This window comes from Salvelinus fontinalis, chromosome 24 (genome assembly GCF_029448725.1).
Source record: "Salvelinus fontinalis isolate EN_2023a chromosome 24, ASM2944872v1, whole genome shotgun sequence".
NCBI lineage: Eukaryota > Metazoa > Chordata > Actinopteri > Salmoniformes > Salmonidae > Salvelinus > Salvelinus fontinalis.
The window spans coordinates 2,269,029-2,290,149 of NC_074688.1; the positions used below are offsets into that span (position 1 = coordinate 2,269,029).

Genomic DNA, 21,121 nt, shown 5'->3' on the forward strand with positions numbered 1-21,121 from the left:
GTGAGCCTTGCGAATTGTATTGTCCAATCACAGAGCAGATACAAGCAACGTGATCCGCCAGCGAACACATGACGGCAGCTGACAGCAGATCACGTGACTTGCATCTGCTCTGTGACTGGATGACACATACCTCAATGCTGTATGGGATAAGTCGTTTTTTCCACCCAACACCGGTATGTACAGTCTTCAACTCTTGACTTTTTTTCTTCTTATATCACTTTTTTTTTTATTCAACGTTAACCAGCATGTTGTTGAAATGTATATGCTAAAAATGACTGGCCATGTCGTTTCCGGAACCACAACCATGAAATGAGGGGCGCGGCCCGTCAGAGCCCTACGGAGGAGTTGGTGGCTGCCTGGTACTCTGGAATCCTGTTGTTCACGCCTCTAGTTTCCTAAAACATCCTCTCTTCTAGACATTCCTCCAGCCATGCAAATGTAGCTCTATCTATTACAACCACAGAGGAGATTTGTTTGTGTGTGTGTGTGTGTGTACACTGCCCCCATGTGATTAAACCATTTTTCAATTTTCTTAACTTGTATTTTTTACTGCAAAATATCCATATACATGTGTATATATATATATATATATATATATATATATATATATATATATATATATATATACACTGAAAATAGCAGACATTCAAGATGCAGTACTGTTCTCTGGTTTGAGTGACAAAACAATGTACTGTATACAGTGCATTCGGAAAGTATACAGACACCTTGACTTTTTCCACATTTTCTTACGTTAGTCTTATTCTAAAATGTATTACTGTGTGTAATACCCCATATTGACAAAGCAAAAACAGGTCCATTTTTTTTGTACATTTATTTAAAAGAAAAAACAAAAGAATTACATTTACATAAGTATTCAGAGCCTTCACTCAGTACTTTGTTGAAGCTACAAGCTTGACGCTACAAGCTTGGCACACCTGTATTTGGAATCTCTGTACTTTGCTCCGTTCATCTTTCCTTCGATCCTGACTAGTCTCCCAGTACCTGCAGATGGAAAAACATCCCCACAGCAATATGCTGCCACACCCATGCTTCACCGTAGGGATGGTATTGGCCAGGTGGTGAGCGGTGCCTGGTTTCCTCCAGATGTGTTTCATCAGACCAGAGAATCTTGTTTCTCATGGTCTGAGAGTCCTTTTGGCAAACTCCAAGTGGGCTGAGGAGTGGCATCCGTCTGGCCACTCTACAATAAAGGCCTGATTGGTGGAGTGCTGCAGAGATGGTTTTCCTCCTGGAAAGTTCTCCTATCTCCACAGAGGAGCTCTAGAGCTCTGTCAGAGTGGCCATCGGTATTTGGTATTTTATTAAGATCCCAATTAGCTGTTGCAAAAGCAGCAGCTACTCTTTCTGGGGTCCCCACAAAAAAATAAAAATGACATAATACAGAACATCAATAGACAAGAACAGCTCAAGGACAGAACTACACAAATACCGCAGGTGCCGTGTGTGTGTGTGTGGTGTGTGTGTCTGTGTGTGTCAGAGCTGTGTGTAAGTTCACTATGCAAACAATTTGGGATTTTCAACACTTTAACGTTTCTTATTAAAAGAAGTTATGCAGTCAGTCTCTCCTCAACTGTTAACCAAGAGAGACTGGCATGCATAGCCTGTCTGGCTCCGGCGTTCCGCTAGCAGAACTCCTCCCACATTCCACTGAAAAGGCAGAGCGCGAAATTCAAAAGATATTTTTTAGAAATATTTAACTTTCACACATTAACAAGTCCAATACAGCAAATGAAAGATACACATCTTGTGAATCCAGTCAACAGGTCCGATTTTTTAAATGTTTTACAGCGAAAACACCACATATATTTATGTTAGCTCTCCACCAAATACAAAAAAGGACAGACATTTTTCACAGCACAGGTAGCATGCACAAAGCCAACCTAACTAACCAAGAACCAACCAAACTAACCAAGAAACAACTTAATCAGATGACAGTCTTATAACATGTTATACAATAAATCTATGTTTTGTTCGAAAAATGTGCATATTTGAGGTATAAATCAGTTTTACATTGCAGCTACCATCACAGCTACCGTCAGAAATAGAACCGAAGCAGCCAGAGTAATTACAGACACCAACGTCAAATACCTAAATACTCATCATAAAACATTTCTGAAAAATCGATGGTGTACAGCAAATGAAAGACAAACATCTTGTGAATCCAGCCAATATTTCCGATTTTTTAAGTGTTTTACAGCGAAAACACAATATAGCATTATATTAGCTTACTACAATAGCCTACCACACTACCGCATTCATTCATCAAGGCACGTTAGCGATAGCAATAGGCACGTTAGCGATAGGGAATAAACCAGCAAAAGATATTAATTTTCACTAACCTTCATAAACCTTCATCAGATGACAGTCCTATAACATCAGGTTATACATACACTTATGTTTTGTTCGAAAATGTGCATATTTAGAGCTGAAATCAGTGGTTATACATTGTGCTAATGTAGCATCTTTTTCCCAGAATGTGCGGATATTTTTATGACACTCAACTATTCTGTCCAAATAACTATTCATAAACATTACTAGAAAATACATGTTGTATAGGAAATGATATATACACTAGTTCATAATGCAATCGCCGTGTTAGAATTCTAAAAATAACTTAATTACGACATCCAGCTTAGGTATAGCGAGAGAGTGCACAAACTCTGGGCGCCAACGACTATTTCACATGTTCGACAGATATATGAAATAGCATCATAAAATGGGTCCTACTTTTGATGATCTTTCATCAGAATGTTGTACAAGGGGTCCTTTGTCGGGAACAATCGTTGTTTGGATTTAGAATGTCCTCTTCTCCAGTCAATTAGCACGGAAAGCTAGCAAAGTGGCGCTAAGCTCTCCTTCCTGAACAAAGGCACACAACGCAACACGCCTAACGTCCCGAATAAATTTCATTAATCTAATAAAACTATATTGAAAAAACATACTTTACGATGATATTGTCACATGTATCAAATAAAATCAAAGCCGGAGATATTAGTCGTCCATAACGACAGCTTGTCAGAAGGCAAATCCAGGTCCCTTCACGCGCTCTCCAGAAAACAGGAAACTGGTGATACGTCATGCCGAGAGCTATTATTCGACCCCAGATCAAGTTACACACTCAATTTCTTCTCTCACTGCCTGTCGACATCTAGTGGAAGACGTATGAAGTGCATTTATTCTAATAAATATCAATGACATTAATAGGCAGGCCCTAGAACAGTGCATCGATTTCAGATTTTCCACTTCCTGTCAGGAAGTTTGCTGCAAAAGGAGTTCTGTTTTACTCACAGATATAATTCAAACGGTTTTAGAAACTAGAGAGTGTTTTCTATCCAATAGTAATAATAATATGCATATTGTATGAGCAAGAATTGAGTACGAGGCCGTTTAAATTGGGCACGATTTTCCCCCAAAGTGAAAACAGCGCCCTCTGTCCTCAACAGGATAGTATTTATAATAGCCCTCAGATTACAATGAAGAGCAAGACGTACCTCTCTGTTCTGGGCCAGCTGCAGCTTAACTAGGTCTTTCCTCGCAGCACTCGACCACACAACTGGACAATAATCAAGATAAGATAAAACTAGAGCCTGCAGACTTGCTTTTTTGAGCGTGGTGTCAAAAAGCGGAGTATCTCTTTATTACGGACATACCTCTCCCCATTGTTACAATCATTGAATCTATATGTTTTGACCATGGCAGTTTACAATCTCAGGTAACACCAAGTAATTTAGTCTCCTCAACTTGTTCAACAGCCACACCATTCAATACCAGATTCAGCTGAGGTCTAGAACTTTTAGGGAATGATTTGTACCAAATACAATGCTCTTAGTTTTAGAGATGTTCAGGACTAGTTTATTACTGGCCACCCATTCCAAAACAGACTGCAACTCTTTGTAAGGTTTTCAGGGACTTCATTAGCTGTGGTTGCTGATGCGTATATGGTTGAATCATCAGCATACATGGACACACATGCTTTGTTTAATGCCAGTGGCAGGTAAAAATAGAAAAGAGTAGAGGGCCTAGAGAGCTGACCTGCGGTCCACCACACTTTACATGTTGGATATTAGAGAAGCTTAACCCTTTGAGTTCTTTTAGAAGGATTGCTCTGAATCCACACTATGTGACTCGTTTCAGGAAACTAGGCGTATGTCGCACGACACTACTTCACAGGAGAGGCATTTGAACGTGAACATTTATTTTTCATCAGAATGCGTTTTTTTGGGGCAGAAATGCCTTCTCGAACAAGTGAACTTTCAAGTGCTTTAATAACTATTGTATTCCATCCATAAATATAAATATATATTTTTAATTACGAGCCTAGTTGGTTTAGCCACTGAAAAATACAGGAACCTTCCCACTAGCCATGATTGGCTGAGATAATGGATGGACTGGACATGCCGGGAGATGAGTTTGGATTGGTCTGCCATGTAGCATGCTTCTGTCTATAATGTGAGCTGTTCAGTATGTGTTGACAGTCCTTTCTTTCTAGCTTGCTGGCTCGCTAGCTAATGTTACGTGTATGATCTATGTAGTAATATTATTTAAATCAGAAATCCATTTGTATTGCTAGTTATAGCCTAATTTTAGCTAGCTAACGTTGAACCTAGTTTGTGAGCTTTAGCTACCTTCAGATTCATACTACAGCTATGATAATGTTTGTATTGGTAAAAATATGAGTTGGGATGATTCCAGTTTATTGTTTAGCTAGCTACAGTGGTTCCTCCTTTAAAAGTTGCGAGCTTACCCCGTGGGACTTACATGCTGACCAGACCGGACATGTCGCATGCGCGAGCATTGCAAAATAAATTTAGAAATCCACGTTATTCAACTATTGCACCCACACTGCTTGCGCGCGCCAATGAGCGTCTGCGAGGGCTAAAATAGAAGTCATTCCTATTTCTGACGCAGATCTCGCTGAAAGTCATCTCCTCATTGGTTTATAGAAGCAGGTACCCACGTGCCATCTCCTCATTGGTTATACCCACGTGGGTGATTGAAAGACGAACTTTGTTGCCGGTTGTCCTGGTAATACAATGAAAGTTTAGATGCAATCACCATATAAGTTCAAAGATGAAAAAGCCTGGAAGGAGGAGAGATGACTAGAAGTGATTCGGTTGGCCGTTTTATGTGTGGATTAATTGTCGGAGGTAAAATAACAACTCAATGTTTATATCCCAGGGCAAATTAGCTCGCAACAGCAAGCTAGCTAAATAGGACAAATGAACGCTAGCTAGCAAGTGCAAGCTAACTAGCTAAATTGCCACACATGTTTAATGCTTTTCGACTTGTCCCCAAATTAATGTCATTGGTTCAGAGTTTGTTTTGATATTTTAACCTGTGTGTCGTGATCGCGTTTGGTGTGGGGGGGAAAAATAAATGTATGCACGATAGCGCACGATGGGGCACGCGCGCAGCCGGTTTGGGTTCCGTGTTAGAGGTACCCAGTGTCACGGATTCATTGCTCCAGACCACCACAAGGGGGAGTTAGAGCACTCATTATGCATTTGGGTCCCAAGGTTTTTACATGACCAATCATATCAAGTGGTTCTAATGATGAATTTGAAACAGCCATCCGTCCCTGGTGACTTTCTTCAGCAAAGATGGCTTGCAAAACATTACGGGAGAAGCAAATGTAAGAAGTTATAACGTCATAACGTGTCAAGCTAAACATGTACAATTGAGAGGAATATGTAAGACAAAGACAAACAATTGTGCATATCTTTTTGACATAGTTAATTTACAAAAATCGCTATTTAGCAAGTTAGCTGACTAGCTAACATTAGCCAGCTAACGTAAACTAATGTAAACTCACGTAAACTCGTACATCGCCTTGGTCCGTACAATTGCCCTTAGTTTAGCGCCCCAAAAAGATAATACTTCCAGATCAACTGTACTGTCAATACCATTGTAAAGCACAATTTCTCCCCTTTCCAACAGAATCATTTACATGACATAAACGCTGCCCGTTTCTGCATAATTCAAGCAGGCAATGAGCCCCGTTGGGTCTTTTTAAAAATGGCGGGTGGGGAAGCGAAACTAATGCGTGATAGTAAGAAGGAGAGATGTTGTGTGGGAAGTTTGCTTTTTTTCACTCGATCTGTCCAACTTATCACCTTATCGCCTCTAAAATGTAAATAAAACACTATAAAGAGTTTATATAATGTGTCATTACATACCTATTTGAAGGTTTGTGTCAAATATGAATCGGGTTTTTAGGGCGGTGCTAAAGTGATCTTAGAAGTAAACAGCGGCTTTGAGAATGATGATCGTATGCAATGATGACGCAAAAAATGACTAGGTATCCCCCCCTTACCCCCGTCACTGTCCATTTCTTGTTTTTAAACGATGAGAGAAGTGCTACACCTGGTGGAGAGAGATTGTAAGACAGAAATAGTTGCTTTATGCGTGCTGTACGTTATGACATGACACGCCACGATGTAATGGAGGGTCAGTTTTTTCTACTTTTCTCCAATACTATAGAGCCATTACCATGTCGATCAACGCTTGAATAGAAACCTAGTTCACACCCCCGATTTTGAAGTCAACACAGTCGCTACAATCCCATTAGTTTTCTTTGTAGCCTCGTTTGAATGTTGCGGTTGCGCACATTTGTACGGAATGGGGTGAGTTTACGTTAGCTGGTGTAATGACATGAGTATGACATTATAATTCGTGTTGTTTAATGTTTTAGGGACTCCTGAGAAAACCAGCAAACCAGGCTGTCGTCTTGGGAAACATTGGATGTAAAGAATCTAGCTAGCTAAAGCCTTTACTGCAAATTGTATGTACAATTGTGTAAGCTTTCTTTGCCGTGCAATGCAGCTGAAGTAACATAGCTAGCTAACTATTTACTTGATTATTGTGTAGTGGAGGATAAAAATAACTGTATGCCTATGGATGTGTAGCTAGCTACGGTATGTAGCCGATCTGTGTATGGACCCTAAAATGTTAGGTTCTGAAATAATAGTCATACCAATCTATGAACCTAAGCTATCATAGTTGCTGTATCAACTTCAAGTCTGAATGGCATTAATGAAGCCTATGGATTGAGTACAATGTAATAACTTTATTGTGCCAAGGATGCAAGTCCTATATACATGTACTGTAGTTATTACCATGCATGAGATCCCCACATTGTACATTGATTATATTCACTGATCATGTACTCTTCCTTGGCAAATAAAGGTGTGGATCAGGTATGAATCTCTGTGAGACATAATTTTTCAGTCATATCCAATACTAGGTGTATCAAACTCCATTCTAAGAATGATGCGGTGTCTGCGTGTATGTATTACAATTATACAATTCAACAGTGTTTACCACTCCTGCTCCTGGGACAGCAATGATTACACATTGTAACTTTGCAATAGACTAGAAACATGATTTAAGTAAAGGCTGATTTGTAATTCATATATACAGAAAAAGAACTATGCATATCTAACTCCCTTCATCAGCATTAATCTGAGGACACAGGATAGTATTTCAATGAGATACTTCATTTCAACCAGTGGAGAATGTGAAACGCTTTACTGAAACTAGTTCATTATCCAGGTGTTATAAATACATAATACATGCATTGTAATTATGATAATTGTAATATTATATTATAAATACAAGTTCAATCTGTACTTCAATGCACATGTGGTGTGCATTATAAAACAAGGAAGAAAGACGAGGTGGGGAGAGAGGTGTACGAGACAGAAAGGGAGAGCGATAAGAACAGAGGCAGACAGCATATGATTAATGAATTACAGTGCTACACTAATATTCTCTCAGTTCATCACAACTACAGTGTCTCTAGCGATGTCTCCTAACCAGTCTTGGGCCCCCAGTTGGCCCGAAGGTTATCTTAAGAGCGGGTGAGGTGGAGATGACGGGACTGGCTTCCTCTCTCACATCAAAACAGACCTGCAGACGAGAGAGCATGATTAAGCCTTGTTTTTTAAATTCTAACACGGTCAGTCATCATAATCATCAGTTGATGAAATGAAAAACTGACCTTGGATCATTAACTCTGGGACTACTACATCTCTATCTGTATTTCAATGTAAAGTATCTCTTTAATAATACTTCCTGTTAACCCGACCAAGTGACCTCTCACCTACGATCATGCTGTGGCCTCTGTGCCAGCCAGTTCAGATGCGGGAGGGGTTCACCAACACAGCTGATATAACCTAGAGGATTTCGGGAGAACGGGGAGAGGGATGATGTATTACATACATACGGTATGTATGTATGAAATATAGTACAATGTTATGAAGCGACACTGAATCGTAGGAGCTAACTACTAACTATGAAAAAGTTGGATGGAAGAACGCCCAGTGCTGCTTACCTGAGATGCCATCATCACACAGTCCTTCTTCGTAGGTGTCCGCTATGACTTTCTTTATGTCGGAAAGAAAGGCTGAGCAGTATTGGTTGTAGCCAAACGGACACTCAAAAAATTGCCAAAATGGAGGGTGGTTGATAGTGAAATTAAATTGGAGTTTTGTTTTCAAATACATTTTTTGTTCTCTAAATATTTTGGGGGAATAAAATGCATACAAATTTGCGCTCTCTTACAAAATATTTGATTGCGAAACATTTTTACTTTGAAGCCTCGTTTTTGCTTTCAAAACTATTATTTTTGATTAAAAATAAAAAAGTTGCTTTCAGATTATTATTTTTTTAAATTGAAAATAAAGTTTTTCTTTCGACAAAAAGACATCCATTTGTTGCAAGTTGGGGAGGGGGCTAATAGCTGAACAACAAACTATTCAACCTTTACTAAAGAATAGCCTAATAGCTGAGCTAGGTGTGAAAAAAAAACGTCCTATCACAGACCAGATTTGCCCTAACAACCAAGGGGGAGTTAGAGCACTGATTATGCTTTTGGGTCCCAATGCACTAAGGTGTCTCTAACTGACAATGAATGGGCAATATAAACCAAATAATGAACTGATAATTGTGCACGACTTCAAATTAAACAAGAGGGAGCAGGTTTCGAACCCTCAACCTTCTTGCCCGAAGTCCAGTGCACTATCGACTGTGCACCAAAAGCGTGCTCAAGCCACAGAGTCGATAGAGCGCGTCCTCGCGGTAGCTTGCTACTCAATGGAATAAAGTAATGACTTTTCAAATAAGTTACCTTGCACGTTATGTTGGCTGATAATATGTTAGCTACGCTGTCCTTACGAACCACACAGCATTTCATTACAGCAGTATGTACTGGTATGTTAGCTATCTACCTAACGTTAGTAATTATACATCAAACTTGACAGTATATTAACTATAGGCTATCTAACTACCCAATGTTTATTGACTTGATTATTCCCGTCCCGTTCCCATTCTTAGCTTAGCTAAATGGTATAGTCGTGCGTTCTCAATGGACATTCGGCTACTTTTGTAAATTCACTGTGGCTATCTACACCGATTTCAGAGCACTCTTCTCTGAGTACCAGAGCGCAGAATAATGAATTTACGAGCGCTCAACACCCGTTGAATATGGCCAGTGTCAGTAAATGTTGGTAAAAAAGCGTAATTAAATTGTTTCCAGCAGCACAGTTACAGTCAGCAACGCTTTGGATAACACGAAAACTGCCTAACCAGCTCTGCTAGGGTGAGTAAAATGGTCAGAGTGGTCTCATTTGTGTCTGGAAGTAGCTAGCAAGCTAGCCAATGTTAGCTTGGATGCTTGACTGCCGTTGTAAGGCCAGAACGCTCAAATCAACCCTACAGCGTGAGAGTGAAACTGTCTGAATTTAGAAACTGACAATCTGACAACACTCTGAATTATTAGCGTCACGTTGTACAGCGCCATATTTCCCTTTCCATCCTAACAGAAACCCAGAGGGTTTTTTGTTTTTCATTGAAATAGAAACACCATAACATTAATCAAATTAATTAAGCAAGTACCAGTCAAAAGTTTGGACACACCTACTCATTCCAGGATTTTTCTTTATTTTTACTATTCTCTACATTGTAGAATAATATTGAAGACATCACAACTATGAAATAACACATATGGAATCAGTTAAGAACAAGTTCGTATTTACAAGGACAGCCTACTCATTCCTCCCCGTCGGGGAATTGAACCCTGATCTCCCGCGTGCCCTCCCCATCTCTGGTAATGCCAATATGGAAGACCTATCAAATGCTTCTCAAAGATGCCCTCTGGTGGTCAAACTAGCACTAACTTGCAGTAACAGAAAAAATGGCTGACAATTAAATGACGTGCCACAGAATGCTGCGGCAGCACGCAAGATGTGCCGCAGTTTGACGCAACTTTTAAAGGAGTAACCACTGTACATGTCTAAACAAAAGACTCCACTTCAGCCGGATTACATCAGCCACCAATCTAGCCAGGTGTGTCTGGGGGTGATTACGGCCATCTATTATATTTCATGAACATGTGTACATGTCTAGACAATAGTGACCCATCCACTTGGCTGGGGGGTGGTTATAGCATTTCCTTCACATGACCCATCAATTTAGATAAGTGTGTTGGGTAAGAGTAATCTAATAATGATCAAATATTTATAAAATATTTTTATCTGGACACTTTCTGTTTTTGATAGTGCTACTATGCAAATAAAATCAAATGTTATTGGTCACATACACATGGTACGCAGATGTTATTACGAATGTAGTGAAATGCTTGCGCTTCTAGTTCCGACAGTGCCGCAATATCTAACATGTAATCGAACAATTCCACAACAACTACCTAATGTACACAACTATATGTAAAGGAATGGAATAGGAATATATACTGTACATATAAATATATGGATGACAGAGCGGCATAGGCAAGATGCAATAGATGGTATAAAATACAGTATAAACATATGAGGTGAGTAATGCAAGATATGTAAACATTATTAAAGTGACATTACTAAAGTGACTGGTGTTCCATTTATTAAAGTGTGCAATGATTTCAAGTCTGCATGTAGGCAGCAGCCTCTCTGTGTTAGTGATGGCTGTTTAACAGTCTGATGGCCTTGAGATAGAAGCTGTTTTTCAGTCTCTCGGTCCCAGCTTTGATGCACCTGTGCTGACTTTGCCTTCTGGATGTTAGCAGGGTGAACAGGCAGTGGCTCGGGTGGTTGTTGTCCTTGATGATCTTTTTGGCCTTCCTGTGACATCGGGTGTCCTGGAGAGCAGGTAGTTTGTGAGGGTTTTAGGTGACAAGCCAAATTTCTTCAGCCTCCTGAGGTTGAAGAGGCACTGTTGCGCCTTCTTCACCACACTGTCTGTGTGGGTGGACCATTTCAGTTTGTCCGTGATGTCTACGCCACCTTCTCCACTGCTGTCTTGTTGATGTGGATAGGAGGGTGCTCCCTCTGCTGTTTGCTGAAGTCCACAATCATCTCCTTTGTTTTGTTGATGTTGAGTGAGAGGTTGTTTTGCTGACACCACACTACGAGTGCCCTCAACTCCTCTTGTAGGCTGTCTCGTTTTTTTGGGTAATCAAGCCTACTACTGTTGTGCCGTCTGCAAACTTGATGATTGAGTTGGAGGCGTGCGTGGCCATGCAGTCATGGGTGAACAGAGAGTACAGGAGGGGGCTGAGCACACACCCTTGTGGGGCCCCTGTGTTGAGGATCAGCGAAGTGGAGATGTTGTTTCCTAACTTCACCACCTGGAGGCGGCCTGTCAGGAAGTCCAGGACCCAATTGCACAGAGCGGTGTTGAGACCCAGGGCCTCTAGCTTAATGATGAGCTTGGAGGTTACTATGGTGTTGAATGCTAAGCTATAGTCAATGAACAGCATTCTTACATAGGTATTCCTCTTGTCCAGTTAGGATAGGGCAGTGTGCAGTGTTATGGACCTATTGGGGCGGTAAGCAAATTGAAGTGGGTAAGGTGGAGGTGATATGATCCTTGACTAGCCTCTCAAAGCACTTCTCAATGACAGAAGTGAATGCTACGCGGCGATAGTCATTAAGTTCAGTTACCTTTGCCTTCTTGGGTACAGGAACAATATGGCCATCTTGAAGCATGTGGGGACAGCAGACTCGGATAGGGAGAGATTGAATATGTCCGTAAACACACCAACCAGCTGGTCTGTGCATGCTCTGAGGACGCGGCTAGGGATGCAGTCTGAGCCGGCAGCCTTGCGAGGGTTAACACGTTTAAATGTCTTACTCACGTCGGCCACAGAGAAGGAGAGCCCACAGTCCTTGGTAGCGGGCCGCATCGGTGGCACTGTATTATCCTCAAAGCAAGCAAAGAAGGTGTTTAGTTTGTCTGGAGGCAAGACGTATGTGTCCGTGATGTTCAACTCATCACTTCACTGTACCATTTACACCTTCTGTATCCTGTGCATGTGACAAATAAACTCAGATTTTATTTGATATAGCGTGTGTTTACCACATGGCCTCAAATGTGAGTCTTTAAAGAGATAGGTGGGGCTAAGGCTTAAGAATGTGTGAACGATACTGAAAGGGTGTTGGCAAATAAGAGCTCTCCAGTAGATGTGCCAAAATATTCAAGGGACATTTTCTCAAAAGTTCATCAACTTTCAAAGCAGAATTACTTTCCCATGTTCCCCAACTGTAGTGCATGATATACCATTTTCTTGCTCTGATTATCTACTTTTATCCAGTGTAACAAACACCATTTTAAATGTTGCTACATAAGACCGGATCGAGGCGGTCGGTCACATATGGCAGAGGTTGAAAAGCTATAACTCTGGAATCTGTTGTGAACAGAGTCGACACATTGTTTTGGACTTTACCGTTTGCCAAAGTTTTTTTTAAATGCATTGTTTAGGAGTGCGAAGCCAAATTGAGGTATTGCACATGCGCACTTCAAAGACTAGGCATTCCCTTACGGAAATATGCAAATGTGACTAGAACGCACCAATAGGATCTCGCTAGCATGATAGGGCACGGACTAGCGGTTCCACATGGCTGTGGTTGTAATAGATAGAGCTACATTTGCATGGCTCTATCTATTACAACCACAGGGGAGCTGTATCTGTGTGTGTGTGTGCGTGTGTGCGTGTGCTTAAGCACAATGCCCCCATGTGGGGATTAAACCATTTCCATGGTTTTTGCCCTAGCACTGCACAGCTGATTCAAATAACTAACTCATCATTAAGCTTTGATTATTTGAATCAGCTGTATAGTGCTAGGGTAAAAAACAAAATGGGGGGGCAGGTCTGAGTTAAGGAAACTCTGATCTGTGTATCATCTATCATCTTTAAAACCAGCACCAGAATAAGGTTTCAATTTCAACTTTCAATTTCAATTATTCACTTTTACAGACGCTGTATTAAATGAAACCTCCAAACAACATTGACATGATTAAAGCAAAAAATATTTGTATTAAATCAAACCTCCAAACAACATTGATATGATTTAAAGCAACAACAAAAAAAAGTCTTAACCCATGTCTTATCCTATGGCATCAGTAGCAATGAAATGTAAGCATTTTTAATACTGTAAAGGTGTTTTCTACAAACAAATGTCTGTTATCATTTCTAATGCAGACATGTCTCCAGCGGAGTCCATTACAAAAGGGTCAGTCGAACTCCCTGCAATATATAAACACATACTGTATCTAGTTTTAGAATTCTTGCCTTTTGCTGGTTTACTATTTTTCCACATATGCTTCTTCTTTCAACTCACCTGTTCTCTCTCCTCTCCCTCTTCTCATCACATATTACTAACAGTCTGTTCTGTGGTAAGGGAACATCTCTTTGGCCCTCCCTTGCCTCTGGGCAGTTTCTTCAGTAGTGACTCGCGGAACTTAGTGCACATCAAGAAGTAGATGACGGGGTCCAGGCACACGTTGAGTGCTGACAGGAAGAGGGTGACCTCCTTCGCCTGGAACAGCATATAACGGCTGTGCCAGCTGAAGCCGGAGCCGGGTAACTGGCTTTGGGTGTAGGTCACGCGGCAGATGTGGTAGGGCACGAAACAAATGAAGAACACGACCAGGAGGCTGAAGATACTGCAGTTGGACTTGCTGTACACCCCGCTGTCGTCCTGGCGAACGCGGCGGTACGACTTGTAGAAGTGGTGGGCAATGGAAGAGTAGCAGAAGGCTAGAACCAGTACGGTGGCCCAGAACAGGGCCACACCGAAATACGAGGACACCTTGTGCCACTGCTGACCCAGGGGGGTCTTTAGCTGCACACAGTGTCTGGAGCTCTGCTCGTCCGCAGGCTTGCTGGTCAGCACAACATTGGGGAAGACGGAAAGCAGCAGCAGGCTCCACGTCAGCAGGGCCAGGACCCGGGTGAACCCCACTCGCGACAGGAGGTGTGTGCAGGAAGAGGAGTGTCCTACGACCTTGACGTAGCGCTCCAGGCTGATGAGGCCCATTAAGATGATGCCCACGTACATGGAGGAGTAGAAGAGCACGGCGCTGTAGCGGCACACGGCCACGCGGACCTGCCAGCCGCCCAGACCGAGCTCGCTGGCCACGCGCCAGGGGAAGGTGAGCAGCATCAGCAGGTCGGCCACTACCATGTTTTTCAAGTAGACCACCATGCCTGAGTCGCTGGGCACCCGGAAGAAGATCCAGGCAGCCAAGCTGTTGAGAGCCAAACCCACACCGCCGATCAGCACGTAGAGAACTGGGAGCACCTGGTGGGGAGAAGCAGGATGAGAGTCTGGCTGGAGAATACAAATAGAGAGGTGGTTGATGCATAAAAATAGGATAACACAAACACATTTGTTGAAGAAGCTTATGCTATGTCTCAGCATCAGTGTAAGTGTACTGCACCTATACACCCTTAGAAAACAAGGGTTTCAAAAGGGTTATTCAGCTGTCCCCATCGGAGAACCCTTTTTTGTTCCAGGTAGAACACTTTTGGGTTCCATCTACATTGCCTTGCAAAAGTATTCACCCTTGGTATTTTCCCCATTTTGTTGCCTTACAACCTGGAATTAAAATTGATTTTTGGGGGGTTTGTATCATTTGATTTACACAATATGCCTACCACTTTGAAGATGCAAAATATTTTTTATTGTGAAACAAACAAGAAATAAGACAAAAAAACTGAAAACTTGAGCGTACATAATTATTCACCCCCCCAAAGTCAATACTTTGTAGAGCCACCTTTTGCAGCAATTACAGCTACAAGTCTCTTGGGATATGTCTCTATAAGCTTGGCATATCTAGCCACTGGGATTTGTGCCCATTCTTCAAGGCAAAACTGCTCCAGCTCCTTCAAGTTGGATGGGTTCCGCTGGTGTACAGCAATCTTTAAGTCATACCACAGATTCTCAATTGGATTGAGGTCTGAGCTTTGACTAGGCCATTCCAAGACATTTAAATGTTTCCCCTTAAACCACTTGAGTGTTGCTTTATCAGTACGCTTAGGGTCATTGTCCTGCTGGAAGGTGAACCTCCGCCCCGGTCTCAAATCTCTGGAAGACTGAAACAGGTTTCCCTCAAGAATTTCCCTGTATTTAGTGCCATTCATAATTTTTTCAATTCTGACCAGTTTCCCAGTTCCTGCCGATGAAAAACATCCCCACAGCATGATGCTGCCACCACCATGCTTCACTGTGGGGATGGTGTTCTCGGAGTGATGAGAGGTGTTGTGTTTGTGCCAGACATTGCATTTTCCTTTATGGCCAAAAAGCAAAATTTTTGTCTCATCTGACAAGAGTACTTTCTTCCAATATGTTTGGGGAGTCTCCCACATGCCTTTTGGCGAACACCAAACATGTTTGCTTATTTTTTTCTTTAAGCAATGGCTTTTTTTCTGGCCACTTCCGTAAAACCCAGCTCTGTGGAACGTACGGCTTAAAGCGGTCCTATGGACAGATACTCCAATCTCTGCTGTGGAGCTTTGCAGCTCCTTCAGGATTATCTTTGGTCTCTTTGTTGCCTCTCTGATTAATGCCCTCCTTGCCTGGTCTGTGAGTTTTGGTGGGCTGCCCTCTCTTGGCATGTTTGTTGTGGTGCCATATTCTTTCCATAAAATAGATTTTGTTCCTATTTCTGACGCAGATCGCGCTGCAAGTCCTGCCTCTCCCATCTCCTCATTGGTTTATAGAAGCAGGTACCCACGTGCCATCTCCTCATTGGTTTATAGAAGCAGGTACCCACGTGCCATCTCCTCATTGGTTTATAGAAGCAGGTACCCACGTGCCATCTCCTCATTGGTTATACCCACGTGGGTGATTGAAAGACGAACTGTTTTACCGGTAGTCGTGGTAATACAATGAAAGTTTAGATGCGATCACCATATAATTTAAACAATGAAAAAGCCTGGAAGGAGGAGAGATGACTAGAAACGATTCGGTTGGCCGTTTTATGTGTGGATTAATTGTCGGAGTAGTGTAACGGTGTTCCTCCTCCTCTTCATCCGAAGAGGAGGAGCATGGATTGAACCAAGGCGCAGCGTTGTGAAATGACATATTTTTAAATTAAACAAGACGGGAAAAACACGAAACGAAAACACTTGAATAATTAACAAAATAACAAAACGAATGTAGACAAACCTGAACAATACGAACTTACATAAAACACGAAGAACGCACGAACAGGGAAAAATAGACTACACAAAAAGAACGATGTACAAACAAACCGAACAGTCCCGTATGGTGCGACAAACACTGACACAGGAGACAACCACCCACAACAAACCATGTGAAAACACTTACTTTAATATGACTCTCAATCAGAGGAAATGAAAAACACCTGCCTCTAATTGAGAGCCATATCAGGTCACCCTTAAACAAACATAGAAACACATAACATAGACTACCCACCCAAACTCACGCCCTGACCGTAAAACACATACAAAATAACAGAAAACCGGTCAGGAACGTGACAAGTAGAGATCCTTGTGCATTTCAGGTAAAATAACAACTCAATGTTTATATCCCAGGACAAATTAGCTCGCAACAGCAAGCTAGCTAAATAGGACAAATTAACGTTAGCTAGCATGTGCAAGCTAACTAGCTAAATTACCATACATGTTTAATGCTGTTCGACCTGTCCCTAAATTAATGTCATTGGTTCAGAGTTTGTTTTGATATTTTAACCTGTGTGTCGTGATCGCGTTTGGTGTGGGGGGGGGGGGGGGGGGGGGGGGATACATTTATGCACGATAGCGCACGATGGCGCACGCGCACAGCCGGTTTGGGCAAGGTGTAAGAGTGTATGTATGTCTATACAGTACAAACATTTTAGTGTACATGTAGCTATCAGTCATTCATATCGTTTTCTTACACATAACGTTCGCTTTTTAAACTTATAGCTGTTTTCTTTGAGCCAGAGCCTCATCGCAGATATGAGAAAAGGAAACCAAAAGTGATCAGACATCAGTTCAACTTCTAGTTTTGATTTACATTGGTTTCCAACTAATGTGAATTCAACATGAAATCAACAAAAGATGTCACCATTTAGGTTAAATGTTTGGTGGGGAAAAAAAACGAAATGCCCTTACGTTGATGACTTTTTAAAGTTCAATCAGTTTTCTACGTTGATTCAACTTAATCACATAGATTTTGGGGGTTTAAATTTTGTGGAAACAAGGTTAATTCAATCAGTTTTTACCTAGTGGGAGGTAATCAACCACATACCTCTACCCTGCCACCCCATATTTCACAACATTGAACATTTTCTTTGGCCTTACGTTAGATTAAGGCATCCACCTAGCTGACAAATTTGTGCCATGACGATTAGCAAAGCCCACTTGTCAGTATAGCCTGACATGTAAGCCAAGATCATTTTTACTTGGGGTGGATAGGACTAGGGGTGGGTAACAGCCTATAATGTCTTATAATATTCTATGTTTCTATGTTTCAACTTTTCATCTGATATTATAACTGGTATTATTGTCAGTATTTAGTCAGGATCAATATGAGATTATTATGAGAGGGCATATAAATGATAGGCTTAGGGTATTATAAAATATTTTCATTTTCAATATCTAAATAATTTCATTGTATTCTTGTGTGGTATAAACATAAAAGCACAGGTGCCTTATGTTACTGCATCATCAGCGCTGTACCTGGTGAGTGAACACGCTGCCGAAGTCTGTTGTCTGATTGGACGGGCCAGTGATCCAGTTGCCGGCCATGCCTGAGAGAGACAGTGTATATTTCAACATACATACAGTCTCGTAAAATGCTGTCACTAGAATTTGGTTACAGATGTGCCTCTTTAGTGCAGAGAAAGTCAATAGCTGTAAATATGGATAACTGGTGGTCAAAGAAAACCAAATCAAGGTAGAACATTTTTACATTCTGTAGCATTTGTACAACTTCACCCAAGTATGAACTTATAAACGGCCGAAACCTACTCGTTTTTTGTGTTTGTTTTTTAAAATACATACAACTTAAAACAATAGGCTTAGTAAGAATGATTCAGCCAAGTTATTCAGCCCACGCCTCTTTTACACCTTGCATCAATATGTATTTCGTGATCTGAATAATATGATCCAATCCATAGAGATCCTATTAAATTACCAAAGGGGCTATGTCATAAACCCTCAAAGTTCCAGAATGTGGTGAAAATGGCAGCTGTATTGGTCAGGGACAAATCCAAACCAGTCTAATTGGAGTTAATGGCAGTAGAGGCATAAAATAGTCATATAATTACAAATACAGTTCATATGGGTTTTATACAAATGTTCTGTATAAATAGCTTCTAAAATATATGTATACCGGCCATAAATGTCTACATTTCTGTTTTCTTGGGAAGCTGTGAGTGCTATTATATGATACAATATCAATATTTGTTGCATTTACAACTTGTCTAAGTCCTATCCTCAACTGATTTCAGCCAGTGTATGGCTGTGGAATAAATGCATTGTTTGAATGGAATGATGGCATATTGGCAGGTCATTTGAATAATTCCTCTAAAGTTGTCTGGCTAGCTAGCTAGCTAACAAACATACAGTGCAGATAAATTCATTAAATGGATTAATTTACACTATCTTATCACAGTACTGGCAAACCATGGTTGATCAACTCCCTGACCAAAATGTCTGTCCTTTATCCCATCATAAGAAGGTTCATGTCCATTCTAGTATTCTAATTCCTAATTCTATGATCCAATCATTATCTGATCAAGGCTTGTCACGTCTACACATTGTATTAAAATCTTTGTCTTATCTGTTCAATGTGTCCGCATTGTGACCAGATTGGCTGATGTCTCCCTGTATGCAAATTATTTAACAGATTTCTTTCAAAATAATAGGAATTTTTTATTTTTTTTATTTTAAGAAAATTACTGATGCCATAAATCAATAGTGCTACCGGTCAATGATTTTAGGTGCCGGTATAATGATTTAAATGGTTTGACCATCCAGATGTGTTTATACTTGATTCATATCCAGACACAATGCGTGCCTGACTAGCTCCGGAGGTGGTTAGGAAAATGTGATGAAAATCAGATCACAATGTGTATTTTAATTGTCTACACCTGTCTAAAAATGTGGGCACAAGCAGAATGAAGACAAGATCAGGACAAAGGGGGCATGTTAGCACCAGGTATAAATGGGGCTATAGATGAGTAAAACTCTGTGAAACAAAGATGAAACATTGTGCACCGTGTCCGTGTGTAAAGTTAACATACAAGGGAACAATTAACACATTCCTTTTTGCATTTAGCTATGTAACAATTAGCACCTGCATACCTCTGTCATATGTACAGCAAAATTATGTGGAGTAGTACACATAGACATATCTCCAAACTATTATCTACAGTAGCTTCTTATATACAAATAGAAAGGTAGTTCCTATATATGTAAGTAGTCTGATACAGACTAACCTTCAGCAAGCAGGACAGATTCTCTGAGGGGAAAAGTGGTGGAGGTCTCTACCTCCTGGCTGTGTGATGAGAGGACACGGCTCCAGTCCTGTTGGATGGTAGAGTATCTCTGTCTGCCTGTCTGTCTGTGGGTGGATCTCTCTTACTGCTGACAACACAGGATGCTACTCAGACCTTGCACTGATGTTCCAACAACGGCCTTGTGTTCTCCAGTCTCAAGGGCTACCTTTTGTCGGACAAATACACACAATAAGTTTTCCCTGTGATGCTCAGGCTTTGTTGTCCCCTGTCTTACTCTCTCTCTCTTTCGCTCTGCATGTGTCCTCCTCCCACACGGCTCCTTCATGAGAATCGGAGGAAATCAGCGGGGGGTTGGGGGGGGGGGGGGGGGGGGTCTAGGCTAGGGCATTGCATGAAATGGGAAGTGGGGTGTCCTCGCTATCCTTCCAAATTTGAGGATCTGTGTTTTCTGTATGATTTGGTTCCCATTTTTACATTTGAGTCATTTAGTGAAGTTTAGTAGGGGAAATTCAATAACATACCACAGTCACTGCAAGAGGACCTTTCTTCGAAATATGTTTCAGAATATATCAGCAGAATGCAACAAACACAAAATGTTTCTCTTCACATTCACCGCCCGACACGTCACCCACTAAGGAGAATGCTGAGCTAGTCAAGTGACAGCTTCTAGATGGATCAAGTGATTATTTGATACAATGTTGCAATAGCTCGAGTCAAGACAGATAGAAAGGGAAGCAGACAGGCAGAGTAGAGAGATTAATGTGTTTGAAAGAACCAGACATTTCATCAGGATATTGTCTACTGTTTTTATTTGTCGGCTTTAGGTCTATTCGTTTGACTTAGTTGATGATGGAAGTTATAGGCTTACTCCTGTATCTCTGAGTTCTATGCGCTCTAGCCATTAATGGATCATAGTGTATCAATGTGTCCATCCATATGGCAAGAGGCTAGTGCTCTCACCATAGTTGAACTTGAACTTTTAGATTTGTATCATTTTACTTGGTATGATTAACCACGTGACAATGATTTTGAGAAAGGAGAACATTATTATTGAAATGAAACTGATCCACGGAAATGCGCATAAAAAAATACAACTGTCACGCAGATGGGTAGAAATGGCAAGATAAATTGTAATTCTCCCCAAACTTGAAACTCACTAGCTGCCTATGTTCTTTACTATTACAGCCATTAAAAAAATTGTGAACGTGCAAGCACCTGCACACATAGGAGATCCCTTAAAAAAACATGCTCCCCTTTGGAAATCAAAGACCATCCAACTGATTCGTTCTGGCGCCGGGTCTGGATGAGAAGAGCGACATAAGCGAGAGAAGAGAAAGAGAAGACCGGAAGGTAGCAG

At 41.2% G+C, this 21,121-nt stretch overlaps 1 protein-coding gene across 1 annotated transcript; it reads right to left on the reverse strand.

Moving 5' to 3' along the window:
- Positions 1–9,514: 9,514 nt before the first annotated feature.
- Positions 9,515–20,061, reverse strand: LOC129821749 (P2Y purinoceptor 14). Its single transcript, XM_055879368.1, has 3 exons — positions 19,744–20,061; positions 17,981–18,051; positions 9,515–14,594 (listed from the first exon to the last, which is right to left on the reverse strand). The coding sequence occupies exons 2-3, from the start codon at positions 18,047–18,049 to the stop codon at positions 13,659–13,661; spliced, it is 1,005 nt and encodes a 334-aa protein (XP_055735343.1). The 5' UTR covers positions 18,050–18,051; positions 19,744–20,061; the 3' UTR covers positions 9,515–13,658.
- Positions 20,062–21,121: the final 1,060 nt, after the last annotated feature.